Source organism: Gymnogyps californianus, chromosome 4 (assembly GCF_018139145.2).
Source record: "Gymnogyps californianus isolate 813 chromosome 4, ASM1813914v2, whole genome shotgun sequence".
Taxonomy (NCBI): Eukaryota; Metazoa; Chordata; class Aves; order Accipitriformes; family Cathartidae; genus Gymnogyps; species Gymnogyps californianus.
Genome location: NC_059474.1, coordinates 60,541,742 through 60,563,435, shown reverse-complemented (window position 1 = coordinate 60,563,435; position 21,694 = coordinate 60,541,742). Strand labels below are relative to the sequence as shown.

The 21,694-nt window shown below is 45.6% G+C and overlaps 2 protein-coding genes across 3 annotated transcripts; one reads left to right on the top strand and one right to left on the bottom strand.

The window, feature by feature from the left end:
• Nucleotides 1-20: 20 nt before the first annotated feature.
• On the bottom strand, nt 21-21,174 carry HGSNAT (heparan-alpha-glucosaminide N-acetyltransferase). Of its 2 annotated transcripts, none has more exons than XM_050895676.1 (17): nt 21,140-21,174; nt 12,191-12,330; nt 11,564-11,685; nt 10,531-10,600; nt 9,811-9,880; nt 8,593-8,699; nt 8,044-8,120; nt 7,384-7,414; nt 6,316-6,476; nt 5,824-5,939; nt 5,005-5,126; nt 4,278-4,404; nt 4,044-4,130; nt 2,766-2,843; nt 2,575-2,645; nt 2,326-2,438; nt 21-1,289 (listed from the first exon to the last, which is right to left on the bottom strand). In XM_050895676.1, exons 2-17 carry the CDS (start codon nt 12,256-12,258, stop codon nt 1,108-1,110), a joined length of 1,602 nt encoding a protein of 533 aa, XP_050751633.1. In that variant the 5' UTR covers nt 12,259-12,330; nt 21,140-21,174; the 3' UTR covers nt 21-1,107. The 2 variants fall into 2 exon arrangements, with proteins under 2 accessions (XP_050751633.1, XP_050751632.1); XM_050895675.1 differs by lacking the exon at nt 21,140-21,174 and adding an exon at nt 12,621-12,869.
• POMK (protein O-mannose kinase) lies at nt 13,048-15,052 on the top strand. The gene is made up of 2 exons (XM_050895677.1): nt 13,048-13,546; nt 14,059-15,052. The coding sequence occupies exons 1-2, from the start codon at nt 13,235-13,237 to the stop codon at nt 14,830-14,832; spliced, it is 1,086 nt and encodes a 361-aa protein (XP_050751634.1). The 5' UTR covers nt 13,048-13,234; the 3' UTR covers nt 14,833-15,052.
• Nucleotides 21,175-21,694: the final 520 nt, after the last annotated feature.

Here is a 21,694-nt window from a genome sequence, read left to right as displayed (position 1 = left end):
ATACACAGAGAACATAGCAGGGTATTTCAGGCTTTTTATTAGCACTAATTTGGAAATCACAGCATGAGTGAATTTCCTGAGTTTCCAAGAACTATTATCTTACATGGAATTGGTCTGCTATCTCTTCCTTTTCAGCTGAATTCTACCTGTATTGCTGGTTTTCAGATTCAGGGCCCTTATGTAAATCCATTTATAAAGAGGATTGCTTTGATCAAACTTTGGTAATATCCAAGTGATTATACAAAGTCAATAGGAACTGGCCTTTCTGCACTCTCAGAGTGTAGCACATGAAAATCGGACCTCATCCATGCTAGAGGTATGTAACACAAAGGCCCAGAACACACACAGATGGGCTGCTAAACCTGTAGCAGCAGCATGCTGACTAACAAGCCAATAGAAGAGATCTTTGGCAGCAGGCTTCAGCAGGATCCTAAACCTAAGGTTTTGATCCAAGACCAAATTGGAAGAACACAATGAAGAATGATCAGTTGAGTCACCACTTTCCGCAGCACGCTGTAGCACAGAGGTGCCCCTGAGCTTTCCCAGACAGTCACTGCACTGCTGACCCAAGTGCAGGGCTGAAGATGCTGCCAGTGCTCCCGAGTCAAAAAGATGGCTGAGTTAAATGTGTGCCAGTAGCCAGAGTGGTGCAGGCATGCAGCAGGTGTCAAGGGTATATACAAACCTCAGAACACGTGAGATGTCAGATGCAATGACTGTTACACAGTCCCATTCCGATAACCCTTTGCAGTCAGCACCCAGATCCCTTGCAGTTCCTTTCTTAAGCACCATCAGGCTGTCTTTGACTGCCCAACTGTTGCAATATGTTCAGTTTCTCTATATGAAGGAGGGACATCAGTAAAATATTTACAAAATACAGAAAACAGAAAGAGAGCAACTGCAGCAGACTAGTTTTGCTAAATAGGAAAATACTGTCCCTTAAGTCACATAAAAGTCTTGATGACAACTTCCGTGGCACTGTAAACTTGAACTAGTATCCCTTTTTAGTAATACAGCCTAGCACGAGTGGCAACATTTCAGGCTAATCCACCTTATTATGCACTTGCCCCATCAGAACCTAGGCACGCTACACCTTGACCACCTCTATCAGATTTTCCAGAATATCCTTCTCCTGTAAAGTAAATATGATATTATGACCCAAAGAGTTGTCGCAGTGAGGTTTTGAGTCAGATGCTCTGCGTGGGATTGACTGTCTTGCATCTTCCACTTAAAAGGGAAATAGTTTTCAAACACTTCGTGTCCAACGTAGACCAGGATTGAGTTCATTCCTGAAAGTAAGCACAGGTCATACCATCTGAAAGAGCAGGTATGAGCTTGCTTCAGAGTAAGCAGGCAGAGGCATGCCAGGCTTATGAAACAGAGTGGCACCGAGACAACAACAGCTAATCACAACAGCTAGTGTTACTTGCCCCAAAGATGCTACGCACATGTGTTTTCAAATACAGTCTGAAAGGTTCTCTCCCTGAAAACGCTTATTGAAAAGAAATACAGACAACCTATATGCTAAATTGAAAATACAACCAAATCAGTATGCTGCAATTTTATTGACAAGGAGAATAATCACAGTTATTGTCTTCAGGGTGGCCAAGTGCCAGCCTATTTGGTCAGAACTATTGCCTTTACAAACAAATGCTGACTGCCCTTCAAAGCTCTGGGATTTCTGGTGGGAGATACAATACCATGCTGTCACCCTACCCATCTTCCTGTCCAGACACCAGACACCAAAGCTGCTGAAAGGTTCCCTCTGCTGTGGGTTTGCATTCTGTACTCAGATGTTTGTCAAGAGCCCAGTGTGGTTAAAACCACAGTGGGATGCTTTGGGAGACAGGCTTATCTAAAAACACGGAGACAGAACCTACACAGCTGTCCAGGCGATTTCATGTTCCACATCTTCAGAAGTGGTATTACTCTGTTGACAGGCCTTTGAGTTTCCCATTAGGTTACCCAAGTCTCAGCAGTCCTTTCCAAAACCAACTATGAACCAGCTGTGGTATTTTGCTTGGTACTAGGCAGCTGTTCCCTGGGACCTTAACTCGAGACCAAACTGAGAATGGTCATTGGGCAATAGCAGCTTCCAGCCCTCATTTAAAGACTTGACAGTCCCTCTCTCCTAAATATCTGGTCTCAAGTGTCCCAGTTCTATGCAAAGATTCAGCTCAAGTTAATCATTCCGGCATCCTTCACGTTCTAACCATTCTAAATCCCAGCTCTTTTAAAGACAAAGGAAGCGCAGAAAACATAAAAGGATAGTATCAGTGCAGAAAGAATTGGAAGGAATATGTTTCCTGCCATGATTTTACTGACCTGGGTAGAAAAATGGAGCACCTGACCACAGTCTCTTGACGTCCACAAGATAATATATCAGCAATAAGAGGATGAAGGCAAAGCAGCTCATGGTTGTCACATACGATATTGACCTACACACATTTTCAGCAGAAAGATTATTTAGAGAACTATATGATACAGACAGATCTCAATATAAGAAAGGTAAAACATTCTCCAAGGTAAACTAGTTTAACAAAATGATACTAAAAGTTGTATCTCTTTGCTTACCATAAGTTCTTGTTTATGGGAATAAACCCTTCTTCTTTAGAACATTTTGTCAAGATAGCAGAAATAATTCCCTGAAATAGAAAGTTGCTAAAGTTTATATAACCACTGCAACATGTTTCAGAAATACTAAGTTTGCATGGCATAAAAATACATGTCTATTAAAGAGCTACATGACTATCTATCTGACTTACCATTACTATGCTCCATATGACGAACCGACTCATAATTTGTTTGTGCTGGTCTTTGTAGAACAAGAAAATTTTTCCTGCCTAGTATAAAAAGAATACAAAAAATGAATTAATGCTCATGAATGTAACTACATTTCAGGAGCCAGATATATTTGCTACTGGCTACCTATGCTAAGACAGAGAACACAAATAGGATTTATATCAACTAAGTGGATGAAAGGCTCAGAATGGCAACTCTTTGCAAAGAATGGACACAGATGGGGAAAATACGTAAATGCAACCCACTCAGCAATAGAGGTGCACCTTTTCTCCCTTCCCTACTACGTTAACACTGAGGAAGGAGGCAAGCAACTTTGTTAGGTTAACACAATGTGACTTGAGCTCCATCTCCCTCAGCAAGGATTGCATGAAGGAACAACGCCACGTTGACTCCCCAGCCAGCCCCAACAGCTTCTCCACAGTGCCATGTCGCACCCTGGCCTGCTCGGAGCACATGCTCCTCTTCACGAACCACTAAGACGTGTCCCCTGATGACTCATTCCTCAGTGTCACACTTCTGTTCCAAGCTCTGTCCTGCAGAGATTCCCATCGATTTTTACCCAGTGCTACATGCGGTAACATTCCTTTCCCAGCACAAGAGTTTCAGTTTGGTTAACAGCTGCTTCACAGACAGAAACACCAGCAATGACTAACTACAACTGCATCAAAAAGCATCATGATATCCTATTTTAAACACAGTGGTGAGCTGTGAGCTTTTGATGTTGGCAACACTAATGTGAACCCCTGCCTCCCTCATGTCTGGGAAGGTGAGCACACCCATAGCACCTATGCAAGACGGCTAACACTGCACGTCAAGCGGAAAACTAGCAACGGGGAACAAGTACAGCTGCGACCTTTAAAACTGTATGTTTAAAATGAAGCTGTGAAGTCTATGTGTCTCTTGGTCCTATTTTCCAACATACAGAGCCAGCCTACTCCCAGCATAAGCCCAACCTTAAAACAAGCAAAGGAAGTTTCAGGGTGGATATTTTGCAAACTTCTTGTGTCCATCTCTTACAAAAACTGAGAAAAAGTCTTGGTTTATCTAATGCAAGCTACTGCTAGGTTAGATTCCACTTCTCTGACACTCGCCTCAGGCTAAGTCAGCCTGAAAGCATTGCTCTGGAAAAGGTTTTGTTAGAACCACTCTCAGCCTTAAATAAAGAAACCAAGTTGCCCCCCCCTTCCCAGATTCCTTCAAATCTTCCCATTATAGCACACAGCCAGAAAGAAAAGAGGTACCTGCAGTCCCAGAAATGCCATAAAAATGGTATTTATGGTCCCCAGGATCCCTTCAGGATCATATGGCATTGTTGTTTGGTAAATCACCTGAGAGAGAAAGAGTTTTTACAGGGCACCTGAGCAACCAATCTCCTTTCTCTTCCATCCCCCTGCATGTATCATTCCCAAGCGCCTCCTGACAGCCAAGTTCAGTGCTCGCCTGCGGCTTCACACTGCAAACCAAAAGCTACTTACACTTGAAGAGGGATGCTGATATATATGCTTTTCTCCAAGAAGCAAACGATCAATGTAACCAGCTGCTCCTCCAGTGCAGTTGGGATAGTTTCCAAAGTCTCCAATGCCCCCGGGACCAAGATAGCCCCTAGGACAGAAGCAAACAGGTTATGGCACAAAGTGTTGATACACTCCACCTGAACAGTAGCTGGTCCACTGGCCCAGCACACTAAATGCTCGATGTTTTCCCTGGCCAGAGGCACACAGTGAAACACAGGTCCTACATGACAGTTGGCTGGTGGCCACTCTGTTTTGATCATCGCAGTGCCATAAGCAGCTGGGTCATGAGGGGACAGGCAGTATCGGGAGCCTAAAGCAATGCTTCAGTTTAGCCCTGGCTACCCAGTCAGCTGCTCCACCTGCTCTGCAGATGCTGACCCTTTAAAGGGGCAAAGATAGAGACAGGGATGACATTGCGATGATCATATATTGCTGCACACAGACCTCAGGGAGATTTTAATCCTCTTCTTTAGACAGAAAGGAACAATGATGTCACCTTTATAACACCTGGTACTTTAGTACCAAAGTAAAGAAAATTTTTTCACATGATGAATACTTCCCTTAACCCCGCTGGCCTAAAAGCTCTCCTCTTCATTCTTTCCCTATGGCTAATAAAGTGTATTTTCTACTCAGTAGAAGAAAAACAATCTGATGCTCCATAGAAAGTAGCCCGAGTGCAGAGTCTTACCTGGGACAACCTGGCACTGGTAACAAAAAGGTCAGGCAGAGCCAAATCACTTCTAACATCAGAACGAAAATCCACTGAGGCCAGTAGGGGAGAATGTCCTGCAGAGCAGAACATGGGGTCTCCTGCATGAGATGGAGGGAGGCGGGTATTAGCTGGCAAGTAAAAAACATGCCCCTGGGGACATCCTGTACTTCCTGGCAGGCAGTCCCCCAGATACAAGAGGGAGCTGTTGTCATTACAAAACTGGGTTCTACCAACAGACCTTTCATCTTCACAAACGATTTCCAGACACTTAGTTACTTGGGGGAGGGGGAGAAACAAACCAAAACAAAAGCCCACAATGTTTTTTAGCTTGGAAAATGTCAAAAGGAATTTCGATTCATGAGTAGAACAAAAGTCTTTTGGGAAAACAGACTCCAGAAAGGCCAAAAAGCAGTATTACTTTCCCCTGCTGTGAAAAAACACTGCCAAAATTAACCGGACAAAACACAGGCCACAGGACTCAGCATAGAGATGCCTGTCCCTGGGGTCCCTTGGCGGTGGAAAGTCATCAAAAGTGCCTGGGAACGCCTGCTTATAAGCACCATCTGAATGGATCGGTGAAATCCTCAAATACAGCAAAGCTAGATGTGATAAAATGCAGACTGGGACACTGAAGAGTGCACGTTCCCAGAAATTTTTGCCAGGTCACACTGCACTACACATCAGGTAAGATGCTACATTTTCTCATCCTTTCTCATGTGTTCTTTGTGCCCAAACAAGAGCAAAGGCTCCCAAACCCTACTCCAGTATCACTTGTCATCTCCCCACATAACTCACCAAGGTCCCACTCTCAGCCCCAGCTCTTGTAAACAGGAGTTCGAGAGCAGCAACCACCAGGTACGTGAATCCCAGCCTCTGGAGCACCCCAGGAATACGCAGATTATCCCAGGACACTGGAAAACATGCAAGCAATGTGGAAGAGGAGCAGACATAGGCTCTTCTGTAAATATGAAAGCTGCCCTTCTCCAGGGAGAGCTGAGACCCACTGCACCTGCAGGTACAAGGGACACCTCCACTCTGCCACCCCACCTTCTGTAAATCATAACCCTGGGAAAGTCACCACTAAGATGATAAACAGTGGTCGGCACAGGGGTCCAACAGAGAGAATTGCGTCAGTGCAGAACTGAACAGCACTCTACAGGATACTATCAAACTGCCCCCATGCAACTGGTCAGTACAGCAAGGCTGACACTGTTTTCTCAACAGTCCAGCCAAGGAGGCAGGAACAAGAGTTGCAGAAATACAAGGAAGAGAGCAAGTTCCACTCACATGGTCCAAGGCAGTAATTGGGATTCACAACTATGATTCCCAGCAGGATTAGCAGAAAACTCCTCCAGAGGATTTTCCTGAGCACCTTCCACTTGGAGCTTCCCCACCTCAGCATGGAGCTCAGTGACAATGATATCGATGTCCCCATGATGAACACAAACCTGGAGAACAGAGCAGATGGGAAATGGAGCTGACAGATTTCTCATCACACATGTACGTGACAGCAAACACTAAAGCTAACAGAGTAGCCTGCATTGGCCCAACAGAAATGCATGCATTGACTGAAATTGGACAACTTTATTTCCTCTCATTGCTAGGAATTCCCAGACAACTGAGCTTGCACTATGGGACCTTTCCACCTCTTTGAGTGGTCAGCTGAGGCAATAAAGTTCAGGGAAGTAATTGCATTCTGGTCTTTTTGCAGCAATACATATGCCACCAAAAAATTCCATTACCCAAAATTAAATTAGCATCTTCAGAGCAGTAAAACACAAGCTGCAAATCTATAGTTCAAGTTCAGAACTGACCTGCTCCTCCCCTCTAGATTAGGTTCACAGTCCAGGTCCAGCTCCCATCTTCAAGAGTAACCACAACCGGTGTGTATTTTAGAGAAGCATGCTAGGGGCAGATGGGATAATTGCTTCCCCATAAGACCATTCTCTGGTTATAGACAGATTAGCTTAATCCAAAATTCCCTTGGCTATTTTATCTCTGGATACACATCAGTCGAGCTTTGAATCTTGCCAGATTGACTGCCTTCAACACAGTAGCGTGGCAATGAGCTCCTCAGGCATACTGCACTTCCACTGGCAGGGTAACCCTGGGCCTCCCACTGACATTGTGTGGGGGAGGAAGGAGGATGTGGGGCAGCCAAAAGCACTTAGCTCTTCTACTGGTTCATAAGGATGATGCTGTTATCTGGAGGGGCAGATTCCTATCAACTGTTTAACACAAATTCACCCCTCCAAATACATTTCCACATGGAGGAAAGGTGCACACAATGTTCTCCTTGCAACCCTTAACATAAAGAATCACTTGCCACAAGAACTATTCCTCAGGAAGACTTACCATGGAAACACCAGATCTGCCACTGTTAATCCTACAGAGAAATACGAAGGAACACATTATTTACCTCGATCCCTCCCTAAATTTTAACAACATTATTGTTGAGTTTCCAGAGGAATTGCAGGCTGCTTGCAATTATTTGATGCCCCAAAATCTAAAACACGTTAGAAACAAAACTTACAAAGAGCTAATCATCCTGCTTCACTGCTTTTACCATTCTTCAAAAACAGGGTCAGAACTGATTGCTGTGTCTTGGGAAAGATTTCAGGGATGGGATCCTTGCTATTCTCCACTAGGGCAGCACAATGCCCAACCCCTTCCCCATCAGCTTGCCAATCAAGGCATTATGTTTGTACAGCATCGAGCACCAACAGCTTGACTGCTGTCATTAAACAACACAGAAAAGTTAAAGACATAAACCTGGGTCAAAAATGAAAAGGTTACACACAGACTGTGACCTCAAACCATCCCATCACCATGTGACAAGCAGGACTATACACTGCTTTGCCCATTAACCTAACAGGCCAGATACCCTGCTGAGGCAAACTGGCACAGCGTCCAGCCTTCACCTGAGCAACAGCTTGCTGCAGCAGCTGCAGTGCTAACCATATCTAGATACTGCTGCAGTTAAGACCCAGATTAACTGTCTCAATTGTACTTTACCATTCCAACTCTCATGTTTGAAGAACCAGTATTTTCCTCCTCCATAGTTAACAAACACCATAATTATAAGAGAGAGCCTAAAAAGACAACAACAAAAACACATACAAAGTATCACCTGTCAATGAAATACATATATATGAACACACAGTTAATGTTTACCCCCATTAAAACACTTCTAACTGTGAGATCTGGTTTATTTTATTTTTAAAGCAAGATTATGTACAAGGTTTCCAGCTTTGCCAACCAGGAAGCAGCGTTTCAAAGATCACGGGTGGTGGTGAACCAAAGTAAGCTCCTTCATGTAGCGTTTTCGCACTGAACATATGTTGTTCTTTTCCACCCTCTGCCACAACTTTAATGTTTCCTCAAACTAGATCAACTGCAAAGTGTTTCGGAAAATCCAAGAATTAAAACCTTGATTATCTTCCAAGTAAAACAGACCCCCTTGAACCATCCATCTGCTATATATTTCCATACACTGTCAAACCACCATTGGAAAAACCTCATTCCCCTTGGAAGAGTTGTTTTTGAGCAAGGTCTTATGCTCACCCTCGGAACGTGTCCAGGGAACGCAGCCGCTGCCGAGGGGCTGTGCTCCACAAACGCGGGGTGGGATCACTGCTAATGGAGTCTGTTGTGTTCGGGGACCCAAGCTCCTTTGGGAACAAACCAGACACACAAAGGGCAAGTCAGCAGCTGCATCAGCTGCCTAGGGAACAGAGGTCAGCAAACTGCAAACTTTCACATACTGTGTTTGTCTTTGTTCTCCCCATGTTCCTCTTCCTTTTGTTTCCCCACTTGCTACTTCTAACCCCTTCATGGCTCCACCATATTGCAATATTTGCGGATGCTCCACACTCCACCTTTGACCAGGGTGGAAACAACAATGCAATGAAAAGAGCCTGTGTTTGAGATGCATGAGAGTTGGGTCCAGTCCAAATCAGCCACAGACTTGCCTTCACTGCGAGTGCTGCTTTACAACAGAGCTGAGCATATCCAGTTGCTGACTCTCAAACAGGATCCATCCCACCCCATCCCATTGGCAGTTGTTTGACACCACAGAGAGACTGTGTAGAGAGCTAAACCAGCAGAAAATGAATCCTTTTAAATGCAGAAGTGGCTTCTTTCCAATCGAGTTTCCTAATCACTCTGATCAGCCCCAGTGACAGCATAAAGAAGCGGACATCGCTGTAAAACAGCTATGCAGATGAACAACTACAAGAATTGTTGCAGAGCTCTGCTCCCAAGTCTTTTGATTCTAGACAGGTTTGGACCTGCTAGATACGAAGCCCAGACTGTGATGATCTATCTATATTCTACTACAAAACACGGCTCACACAGAAATTCCAGCTCTAGGGCTGCCAGAGAAATCTTGACTTAAGTGTAGATCTTGCTAAAATTCCTACTGTGCTGGAAGCAGACACGAAAGCTGGCATTTCTTCCCTTCCCTTACATTGTCTATGTCAGAAGGGGACAGTATTTTCACCAACATGTTTGCTTCAAGGGAACTAAAGAGGGCACAAAGGTCTATGTTCAAGACTTGCAAGAGGTCTACTGGGAATCCACTGAACTTGCATGGAAACCCCGTCTAGCACTCTCCTTTGACATAAAATTGCCTGTCTGGCATCAATACAAGATTTGCCAAGGGGAACATGCACAAGGGGAAGACGATTAGTAATAAACAAGTCCTCAGATGTCTGGATAGTGTGTGTTCCTCAGAGACGAAAACGCTACAGAATGCAAATTAAAGATACTGTGGTCACTCACAGAATTAATCAGACGATCAGTTTCTCTGGGGTTCAGTTTCTTGTAAACCCAGTTTCTGACTGGATCAATTCTGAAAATTAGTAACAGTATAAAACACAAAACAAGAAGTACTTTATAGCCAATTTCATCTTAATATCAACTATTTAGCAGCATAAATAAAAAGTTGGGACAGTCCCTATTTCCATTTTCCCAGCTTACATATGTAATACTGAGATTCAGCCAGTACCTGGGACCTCAGTTAAGTCCAGCTATGTAATTACACTGTCACAAGCTCAGGTTCGGGGGCTTTATTCTCAGGTTTACAGGCAGGGATGACTCATGTCATTCAGTACACAGGACGGAAGGCTGCATATGCTACACACACTTAGGTCCCACTGACTTGTATTACCGATTCAGGGCTAGACCCAGGAACAAGTCACGAGACAGTGAGGGAAGGTATGTGTGAGTTTACAGCAGACATCAGATGCACTGCTGTAACCACTCTACACACAAGCTAACAAGGCTGCAAGATATCCCCTCAAGGGAAATCGTATCACTCTGTATTTATTATCATATGCACACCTACCACAGCTTAACTTGTACATGGCAACCTGATAACAGGATCTGATCTGCAAGCAGGGCTACAGTGGGACTGTGAAGCACTACCACACTATGACGCATGTTTTTAAACTGGTGGCCCCACTTCACGTGCCAGGAGGTATTACAATACTGTTCACTTACTTCATAAAAAGGCGCCCAACAATCAGGATAGCAAGGATCCCCACATACACCAGGAAAGCAAAGAGAATAGCTACATGAAAGAGAGAAGAACACAACACTATAAATGATGTAACAAAACCATTCAGCAGCCTGGGCTTGGCCAAGCGTGACACAAACATGACAAAAAGCCCAACCCACCAATCATCACACCACCTTCTCCATGCAATACATATCCCCAGCCTGAGTCCCAGAGAAAAAAAAAACCACAACAAAACCCCAAAACAACCCCAAACAAAAGCAGGCTAGTTTCAAAGTGCAGCTCAGTGACTGCACACCTCAGCATAAAAAAAGGCAAAATAAAAGTGCACTGCATCAGAAGGCAATGGTGAGAAAAGAGTTGATGTGCTATATGTTCTGAAGAAGAAACTAGAGATTTAGAAACAGCCTCAACGTGAAGAAGACAGAGGAGGGTAATACACCAAGTTTGCAAGCATGGAGAATTTTTCCTTACAGCTGGAAAACTGGAAGGACTGAAGAATAACCTAATGTAAAGGAGAAGAATGGAAGAGATGTAGATGAGAATTTGAAACAGCCCTGGAAGAGATGAACAAAAAAGCAAGACATGAGGTTTAAAATTAAAAGCGCAACAACAAACAAAAATCCAAACACTATGAATTGTTTACCATTTGTGAGAGAAGCGAGACAGAGGGAAGAAGGGGGAGGATTCTGTGTACATACATAAACATGCAGGGAAACAGGAACTAACTATGAAAGTATCTCCCTCCGGACACATACCCACTGATTTTTCTGGGCTAATCCCTGGTGCAAAAAGGTTGTGGTCATACAGAGTATCATGTGAAGAGGCCTGATCCTGGTCAGGGCCTCAAGACAGGTGTATAAAACATAAGGAGGTAAGATGCTAAGAGAGAAGAAGAGCAAGCCCATGACGCATCTTCAGCACAGCATGAGTGGCTGCACAGGCTTTTTAGGAAGTTGGTTCTGCTGGGAGACATGTAAGTTGTAGAATGAAAGGGGAAAACAGAGTATTACATACGGAGGTAGCTGTTGATAGGGCCTTCATTGATGACTAGGTCACAAGAAACAGTTTTGGTGCTTGTACTTAGGGTCTTTACCACAAGGGAGTAATTGCCAAACTCTCCAAAATGATACTGAATCCTGCAAAGGATAAAGGAAATGAAACTTGCTGAGCCATCACTGCTACGTGCGGGTACCACAGCAGCATTTGGGGGGCTGTAAGCCTGAATGCTTGTAGGAAAGGCAAGGTGAAAACTTGGCCTAACAGCATGATCTAACAAGGAGCTGCCTGGCTCTGCCTTTGCCAAGCATTACCCTCCCCTAGCCCAACACAGATGCTTTACCACACATGCACTGCCTACTACATCATCTGTCTTGAACTACAGACTCTCTGCAAGAAAAACCAGGCGCTTGCACATGCTGGCTCAACGCATACCATTTTGGCTCCTGCTCGTGCCTAGATCCTTTCAGCACAACTACAATGTATGCCACAGTTACAGCAGCAGGGGAAGACTGAACTCTAGGTCTAAACAGTCAGGAAAAAGGAGGTGATGAGCAGGCAATAAATAGGTGCACAGCTTCCAGAAAAAAAAACCAAAATACAGGATAGAGCTATCCAGGTGTTCCCTGGGGCTGGGCCACGTACTTGCAGAGCTCTCTGTCACCCACAGAGCCGTTGAGCAGCAGGGTGAGTGGATGCTGGGTATCAACCATTACCGCCGCCGTGCTTGGTTTCCTCAGGCTCCCGTTGCTTGGTGGGACAAATGCCAGGAACTGATACAAGCACTGTGGAAGAAGAGGGTAAAGGGAGCTCATTAGTGCCAAAGGAGAGTGAAAGGGGGGTCCTGCTTTGCATAGCGGCACAGGAAAAGACAAGGGAAGATGCCCAGGGGCTGGAGCAGCTCCCGCTGCGGGGCTTCCCGGCGTGCCGCTCGAAGGTAAAACCGAAGCAAAGCAACCTTACAAAGCCACGGGGAGACGCCAGAAAAGCCCAGCAGCCCCGCCGAGGGCCGGCGCAAGGCTGCCAAAAGCGGAGGCCGGGGGGTGACAACCCCTCCGCGGCTCCCTCCGCTCACCTGGTGGCAGGAGCCGGAGAGGGCGGCGAGGCGGAGGCCCTGCGCGGGCAGCTCGTTGCGGACCAGCAGCAGGGCCTGGTCCATCCGCCCCGTGGGGCGCCGCTCCACCGCCGCCCCCCCGCGGGGCCCGGGCCCGCTCCCCTCCGGCGGGCCCTCCCCGTGCGGCTGCGTGAGGCCGGGCGCCATCAGCAGGGCGCTCAGCGCCGCCGCCGCCACCGCCGCCACCAGCCCGGCCGACGCCGCCGCCATGTCGCTGCGCTCCGCCCCGGGGCGGCGCCGCCGCCGCCACCGCCCTGCGCGGCCGCGGCGGGGCCGGGAAGCGCGGTCGGTCCTTCCACCCCCGCGGCCGTGTGTTTTGCGGGGTCAAGCGTCCCCGCCCGGGGCGGCCGGCAGCCCGGGCCCTCCTGTTTAGAAAACCAGGAGGATGAACAGCGAGGCGAGCGTCGAGCTTGAAGCCGCTTTTAACATATATCGCTGCCACGCGTGGCCTTTCTCGTAGGCTGCAAGCTCAGGGCTGCCGTGTCTGCGAGGCAGCTGTGTAGCCTGCAATGAAACAGCCCCACAGACGTTCATCCCCGGGCTGGGAAGAGGGTCCTGCTTAGCCTCTGTCTTTCATGGAGAATGCAGAAGGCACGGCCATGGAAAAGAAACCGCACTTCATTAGGAGGGAGTTTCCTCCCAGGGAGGTGTCGTCCATCTCGTTGGTGTTGCTGCTTGCGGCCGTCCTGCTCCTCAATGCCCTTCTCTACCTGTACCTCAACAAGTTTTACATCTCTTCGGGACGCGCCGAAACGGACCCCAGCCTCTGCCCTTTCGGGTACTTCAAACTGGGAGCGGTGAAGAATTGTTCCCCGTGGCTCTCCTGCGAAGCCATAAATAGGGAAGTCAGGAAACTCAAGTGTGTTGGTGAAGGCGCTGTGAAAAAGGTGAGTTTGGTTTTCCTTTCTTCTCTCCTGTGGATAAAGAGCTTTCACTGTTTGCTAGCTAATTAATGCCCATACTGCTGTTATAATTATCCTCACAACAGCTCATTACTGTAGACATCCAGGGGCATATGGCTACTGATAAGGTGCACAAAACAGGTAGAAGAGCGTGACTGGAGCCCTGGGCCACCTCCCTGACACCCAACGACATCCAGCTACACAAGCAAAATCACAGAGATGGGTGAAGCGGAGTAAGACTGGCTGTTTGGGTGGTATGAAATAATTTAATTCATCTGCATTGCCATTCCAAAGAAAACTTAGGAAATTGTGATGTAATTATGACGTCAGTAAGGCTTGCTGTGACAGATACATGGCCCTACCTAAAGGCTTGACTGTGCCTGGTGACTGTAATTTGCAGTTGTGACTAAGCAGTCACTCGGAGGTCAGCAGCAGCCGGTAGCAGTCGGTGGAAGAAGTCTCTCCATGTGTCTTACATGTCTCTTGTGTGTTCTCAGGTCTTCCTTTCCGAGTGGAAGGAAAACAAAGTCGTCCTTTCACAGCTCACCAACTCAGAGCTGAAGGAGGACTTTCTCCACGGACTGAAGATGCTGAAAGCACTTCAAAGCAAGCACGTTGTCCGGCTGCTTGGCTACTGTGAGCAGCAGTTCACAATCCTCACCGAGTACCACCCTCTAGGCTCCCTGAGGGGCCTGAATGAAACTCTCCACATCCCCAAGTACAAGGGCATGAACACCTGGCATCGCAGGCTGATGCTTGCTATGGACTACGTGAGCGTCATTCGGTACCTGCACAGCAGCCCTCTGGGCACCTTAGTGATGTGCGATTCGAATGACCTGGACAAGGTCCTCTCTCAGTATCTCCTAACAAGTGACTTTCACATCCTGGTGAATGATTTGGACGCTTTGCCTCTTGTGAACAGGAGTGCCGGCAGGCTGGTGAAGTGTGGTCACCGGGAGCTCCGGGGCGAGTTTGTAGCTCCTGAGCAGCGTTGGCCCTATGGAGAAGAGGTGCCGTTCGAGGATGACCTCATGCCTCCCTATGATGAGAAAACAGACATCTGGAAAATCCCAGATGTCTCCAATTTTTTCTTGGGCCACGTTGAAGGAAGTGACATTGTGCGACTGCATTTGTTTGACATCCATGCAGCATGTAAGAAGAAAGACCCGGCTGAAAGGCCTTCTGCCCAAGAGGTCTTAGACACCTACAGGAAAGTTTTAACTCTGCTTATTCGGGAGGCGGCCATGCCTGGTACTCGGGAAATGTTATAGTGAATCATGAGACAAACAACATACTGAACTTGATGTCCTTCCTATTTATTTAGCTTGCCTGAAGGGCAAAATCTCTGTCCTCAAAACTGAGAAGAAAAGAACAACTGAACTTGTACCTTTTGATTTAAAAAAAAAAAAAAATCCACCCAATGCTGGAGCTGTGCAAGCTTCTCATTGGCATGTTTAATCTCTCATTGGAAGAGGAGGAGGAGGGAGAGAAATGAAGTGGTGTGGGTGCGGGGGGAAATTTGTTCCTTAAGAAATAATAAATTTTCTTTTGCAACATTTACACAAAGACTCTCTTAAAAAAAATTACAGAAAAAGAGTTTAAAAAAAATATTGGTCCACTTAAACTGATTGGCAGAGGACTGGAGAACAGAGACCATGGCATGTCCCCCACAAGCTTTGTGCTGATTACTGTGGCTTTGGCCCATGTCTTATCCACAAAGCCCTCACCCACTTCCCCATGGAGTAAAAGCAGTGGTCACTCAGAAAGGAGTACCCCAGTTCACTTCAGATTTTGGTGAACCCTGATGCCAGAGCCCCAACGGCAGTCTCTCCCTGCTGGATGGGGAATAGGTTGTTTTTGGAGCTGTACGGCCATTGCTCTGTGGGCCCCGTATCCCACACCAGCAAGCATGTGGCCACTCTGCAAGCAAGCAGATGATGCAGATCCCAAAGAGACTGCTTACAGACACGTGCTCTTTGTTTTCAAGCCTTTGCCCCGTGGTATTCTCAGATGGGCTCTTTGGAGATGCAGCTGTAAAACAAGACGCTCTTGCTATTTTTTAATCCACAGAAATCCTGAGCACTTTGGAAGAGAGCTGAAGCCTATCTTTTTTTTCATTCACCTGTCCTTGCTGAGTGTCATCATGACTTGATGGAAGGGGGGAGAATAAGGAACCGAAAGAGAACGTGACTTCCTTCCACAGCAGTGAGCATTAAACGTGAGCTTTGGAGAATAAAAGCCCTGTATTCAGAACATATAACTCTATCAGGTCTGAATTCAAAGCCCACTAAGCATAAAGAAACGCTGCTTTTTTGTTCAGTGTGTTTAGGAGAAAGCTTTTGGTACCTACATGGATGTTACAGCCTGGTACCAACAGCTGGAGAGGAAGAATAATGATGCCTTAATCCAGCAGTAGGCTCTGTTTGGTGGGATTGGGATGTACTTGTTCTCTTGGTGAAAAAACAGGAATAGTATGAATGAGACACATTGACTCTACCACTACACACCTGAGGACTTTCTGTTCTGCGGACTAGGTCTTTGAAAGACCTAAGGGCCTGAGAACTTTCATGTTTTGACTTGAGAGGTGATTTGTAAGCAGAGAAGTACATGGTCCTTTCCGCTGAAGAGTTTGGTTCTGTTCTTTGCTGTGCTGATATTCCTTTTCACCTAAACAAGCCGTGTTATGACTGCACTGAGAACATGCAGTCAGTTTCTAGACATAATGTTCAAATGCAGGTGTGTTCTGTTGCTACCAAAATTTTATTACAAATGGGAAAACTTTCCTGCAAATGACTAAATTCATACCTGATTTCATACAATGCCAGCAGGAGCCCTTTAAAGGCTGCTCGTTATGGCTCTCCTTTCCCTCTGGGCAGTCTATTTTCTTAAATTAGCTGATTTTTGCCATTTTTCACTTGTGCAGTCCTTCCTGGCAGCTTTCCTGCTCAGGTTGTCAGGAAGCAAAGCGCAGAAGTCAGGGTCTCCAACAGAGAACAATGATTTTGGATGCTTCATGTTTGTTTTGGACTTTGACTCAAAACACCTTAAAGAAGCCAAGGGAAAAAGAATGCGCTCTCAGTTGTAATTGCATCATCCAGCCCATGAACTCTTGAGTTGTTATTATTACAGTTAGAGTTCTACAGTTTCAGCATGAATCCAGGATGTGCAACAGTTGGAAAAGCATCCTGTTACAGCTCCTCAAAGCCAGGGATCAAGCTTTGAAGGGCCAAGAGTCAAATCATTTGCATGTGCCCCCAGCAATAACTTGTTACCTCTTGTTAGCCATCGTGTATACTTGAAAGAAAAATCAGCATCTGATGGCTGTGAAGTAAACATACCATGCGTTTTTTATGAGAGTAGCAAGGACAGACAAGAAGAACCTGCCAAGCTTCTTATGCTGGTCTCTCTTGGTTAAGACAAGCTTCTGTTTGGATTCTTGCTCTGTTGTGTACTGTTGCACCTTGCAAACAGCCATATTAATTTCACAGAGTGAAAAACAAATGAGGACAAATTCTGGTTCTGAATAATTATCTTGCCGCGGAGATGTCTCTCTCTTCCTGGATAATAGTTACACATTTTTTTAAGAAAAGGTGTCTCCCTAAACATTCACCCTGAGCACTGGGTCTTCCACGTGTCTTTTCCCCATTCCCTCTCCTTCAGTTTGTGTGCTGTCCAGCGTTGTATTTCAGCAGGAATAAATTACAGTTGTTCTGAATACAGCATTATGGAACTTTAAAGTTTCTTTTTTGAGATGTTGTTTCTTTCTATGAGGAAACACTAGATGGCAGCATGAAGGTCAGCTTAGCATTAGTTATTAGCAGCTGCAGTCTCTAATGCCCAAACATAGCCAGGATCTGGCCTTGGAGCCAGTATTTTGCTAGCAAACTTCCATAAACCCCTAAAAGATCTCATTGTGTTTGCATTAGTGAGTCTGTAGTAACAAGACAGATAGATATAAGGGCTGTCAGAAGAACCACACGTGCCAGTTGAAGGGGCTACCTCCCCTTTAACTTGCTCGTGGTATTTGTATACTTTACTGTCCCTTTTAATCTCAACCTGGTGCAACCTCAACCAAGTTTGAGTGTCACCTCCTTCCAGTCTTTCAGTAAAATCAGAGGAGTTTGCACCCTCTCCATCTTTCTGTTCTTCCCCACTAACCCCTTCCACAATTTCAAGACTGCATGAATCCCGTCCTTCCCACATTTCCAGCTTCTTTTCCCTTAAAGGGAAGAGGCAAGGCTTCATGGAGAGGGAAAAAGAGGCTGGACAGCCCTACATGCAGTTGCCTCCCCTCTTTCCAATTCTCTCTGCCGGGCATTCCAGTTTTCACCACCAATGACAGCCTTGGATAAACATTTGGGGACTTTGCTGCCTCAGTACAAGCAGCTCTTATACATCTGCTGGAAAACATCAAAGGATGAAGAGCAGGAAGAGACCTGTTCACAGCTGGAAGCCTGCAAGCCCCTCTCTCCTTATCCACTCCCCAGCCAGCTCTAGACCAGTGGACATGACCTCCCCTGCCAAGACCACTGCCACAGCTCTGCCTAACCTCAACAACAGCTACTGGTTCTCATCTCAAGCTCAAATCAAGAGCCCCACATTCCCTGTCCTTTCCCACAAAAGATGCTTCTCCTGGGATGGTTATTGCCAGGTTTCCTGTTGTATCCCTGTTCCTCCATCCCAAAAGTCCAGCCAAAGAAGCTGCACAAAGATGCAAGCCACACGTGGAGAAGTACTGCTACTGGTGCTCATCTCCTTCAGAAAACTTCAGAGGAGGTTCCCCCAGCCACCCTAGGTGGTCAGTGTCAAGGCAGATATGGTCCCAGTGGTCCCAGGGCTTTTGTTTGCTGCCATCACCAAGATGAAGGCCTTGGGTCTAGCCCCTTGCCCAGGGACAGGACAACCCTTTCACTGCGGTCAGTGATCTGCACCACCTTGCCCTTCCCTTTTGGGCAATGCCTCCTCTGCCATCCCTGCAGCAGTCCCACAGCACATCCTGCCCACCCCATCCAACCAGCTAGACAAAGAACCAAAGCAGAGACCGTCTCCCAGACTCAAGAAATAGCACCTGGTTCCCAGACTGAACCCCGCTGGGATATTGCTCTGCCAGCTGTGGAGGAGACAGGGAGACCTAGGACATGCCAGCTAAGCCTGCTGACAGTCTGGCTGCGGGTGCCAATTTTGTCAGGGCACCTGGACCCACTACTGGTATGGTATGCTCTACCCTTTGTCCGATGCTGTTGCCAAAACAAATTCCCAGTGGATTTCCCAATAAAGTTTAGCCCTTACCAGGTAGGTTTGTACCACAGGATACAGAATGGAAACAGCCTGCCTCCGAGCAGAGTCCCGGATTCAGTTCAAACCCACTGCTCCTTTTTCTCCTCAGAGTCATCCAAAGAATAGCACTGTCAAGGTTACGCTCTTTTCCTTTCCAAGCTGCCTGCTGGCTGCAGGCTTCTAGGTGGCTTAAGTCTGATGTAGCGTGTTTCCCTGTGTGCCGTGGGTTTCAGATTACAGCCTAAAAGCACTCCTATAACACTAAATCCTGTACAGGTGAGCAGCCTGTACGGCAACTCACCTGTATGTTCAACACCATCAGATGTAGAAAGTGTTGCATGCATATCCACACCAGCTGCTATGTAGGTCTGGGTAAACGCTGAGGAAATAAAATGGACACAACCTATTTAATTGAATAGGTTTGGTTTTTCCTTTTTTGAAGGATACTTTTAAAGTTCATGTTACTCTGTATCTAATAGAGTGGTAACTATTAAGTGTATCAGAAGTTTAGAATACCACACAAACTTTTTGAAATTCTATCACAAGCTCTAAAACAATGTTTTCCTTTGGTGCCACATAAACAAAACACCAGATCATTATCCTTGTGAAACAGAGGCAGTGCTGTTTGCCAAATATAATTTGTGAGATATTTGGCAGAATTTGCAACTGTAAACCGATTCTATCATTATGATTGTAATGTCTTACCAACAGTCAAGAGACCCTGGGAACAAGAAAAAAGTGGTTCTCAAGTTCTTCTAGCATGATATAATGTGTATATTTGTAGAGTTCATCCAAATAAATTATATGCTAGATGGTACTTCTAAAAAAGAAAAAGGATTTTATGGTTTTATTTTAATTGAAATACTGTATACTTGAGATGACCACATGATTTCCAATAATTGTCAGTTTGTGTTCTGAACTCTATAATCCAGTATTTATCAGGATTAAATGGTGAATATATTTACATTACAGTGATATTTATGTCTCAGCAATTTCTGATTCTGTTTAGCTCTGGGTAACTCAAAATCCATTAAAAATTATATATTTACATAGAGACACACACACAGATTCTTTGGCCATAATTTTCAAAAGAACAAGCTTACTGTTAGATTCCAGCATTCACATTTTGGATATGAAGTAACTGGACTTTCAAAACTGATAATATTCAGCAGCTTTCAGTCAAATTTATAGCAGTTGCTGGATGCTAAGGACTTTTGGAAAGTGAATTCTTTCCTTGTAGAGCTGAAAGACCCTTTTCAGCAATTCTCCTGATAAATCTATGGGACTCAAGTGGGTGCTTTTATCAAGTACATGCTAGATTTCTTTGTGGAATGAACAAAGTTCCCACTTTTGTAAAAGTTGGGATTTTTTTTTTTTTTACTAAATCACACAGCTATGTATTTTTCTCCCCAAGAGGTGGTTCCTGTGAGGGGTTGTGTCTGACCCATAGCTGAAACTCCTCAGGCTTATTTGCTACTGTGTAATGTTGAAAATCTAGCCACTAAGCTTGCGTCTCCATTAGCTACGTTTTGCCAGAATAGCTTATGCCAATGCCATATATTATTATTATATATTATTTGTTTGGTGCCTACATGCTTTAGTCACAGGCCAGGATCCTGGAGGTCAGATGCTATACAAGCACAGCACAAAATGACAGTCCTTTCCCTACAAGCAGCTTTAGTATAAGAAAATAGAAAATAACTGATGTCTTCATGCATTAACAGCATACCCAAGCATTGGTTATCCCATCCCACCTCATCCAAGCTACAATATGCCACATAATCTATATGGACTGGTCACACCATTTCTTGTGCACATAACGACAACTGCAAGGCCTGACTTTGCTCTGACCAAATTCAACAGCAGCTTGCATTCCTATTTCTGAAGGTGTTTCTCCTGAAATGCCTACGACTGAAACAAAAGCCCAAGGTATAAAAGGAAATAACAGCGTACCAGGACAAGCTAACCTAGGCTTAAGAGTCAACCAACTTTGGTATTTGAACCAGATTCCTCAAGGAAGTCACGCAGAAGGCCTATGCCCCCAGAACTCCTATTGCCGCTACAGGCCAGCAATTGGGAGATCACCCCTTTTTCTCAGGTTTGCAAGGCTGTCACACTCACTGTAGCGCCAGATGTTGTGCTCCTCAACCTAACCCTGTCCTACCCACGGCTTAACATTTGCTAACTTCAGACAGGTATGTGGGGGAAGAAAATCTCTCTCTGCCTGTCTTCTAGGTTGGGAGTGGGTGGATTATCTGAGCCTTAAATCACGCATTTAATTAAATCAAACAAATCAGGCACCTGCTGAGCGAGGCAGAGTCTGTTCCTGCATCCTGGAGGCTGCAGAGAAAACCCCGAGACCTGAAGTCATGCTTTGTGGATGCGGGCCTTGGTTTCCTCTGGACGGAGAGCTGGGTGCAGAGTCCTGGGGCGTTCCAGCCCCTTCCCAGGTTGTCCAGAGCAGACCTGCAGGGTTAATACAAAAAGTGCCTTTAGATACAGCTTAAATACAGCTTCTTTACACCCTGTACAAGGGAGCCTGATCTCAACTGAGGTCTAGACGTAGTAGTGAAATATAAAGAGCACCCAAGTTACTTATGTTTATTCTTTCCATTTTTCTTCCACAGACGTGGAATGACAAGATGCTTTCTTGTCAGGCCTGTTAGCAGAAAAGTTCAACATACAAAAAAAAGCAAACAAAAAGCCTCAACTTCATGAGAAACTGTTTAAAATCCCTGTGAAACCATGCTTAATTAACTGTCTTGTGTCATGTTGCGTAAGTGATAGACTCTTTTTTTTTTCTCTTAGTGGTTTCCACAGTTCTGTGCATGGGTGCCATCCCAATTTAATGACCTA

Excerpts from the sequence above, each read along its gene's own strand:
- POMK (XM_050895677.1), top strand. The coding sequence starts at position 13,235 with ATGGAGAATGCAGAAGGCACGGCCATGGAAAAGAAACCGCACTTCATT. Across the intron at positions 13,547-14,058 it reads GTGAAGGCGCTGTGAAAAAG|GTCTTCCTTTCCGAGTGGAA; the intron begins GTGAGTTTGGTT and ends GTGTGTTCTCAG.
- HGSNAT (XM_050895675.1), bottom strand. The coding sequence starts at position 12,869 with ATGGCGGCGGCGTCGGCCGGGCTGGTGGCGGCGGTGGCGGCGGCGGCG. Across the intron at positions 9,881-10,530 it reads GTTGGGCGCCTTTTTATGAA|AATTGATCCAGTCAGAAACT; the intron begins GTAAGTGAACAG and ends ACTAATTTTCAG. Across the intron at positions 2,439-2,574 it reads CCCATAAACAAGAACTTATG|GTCAATATCGTATGTGACAA; the intron begins GTAAGCAAAGAG and ends AAATGTGTGTAG.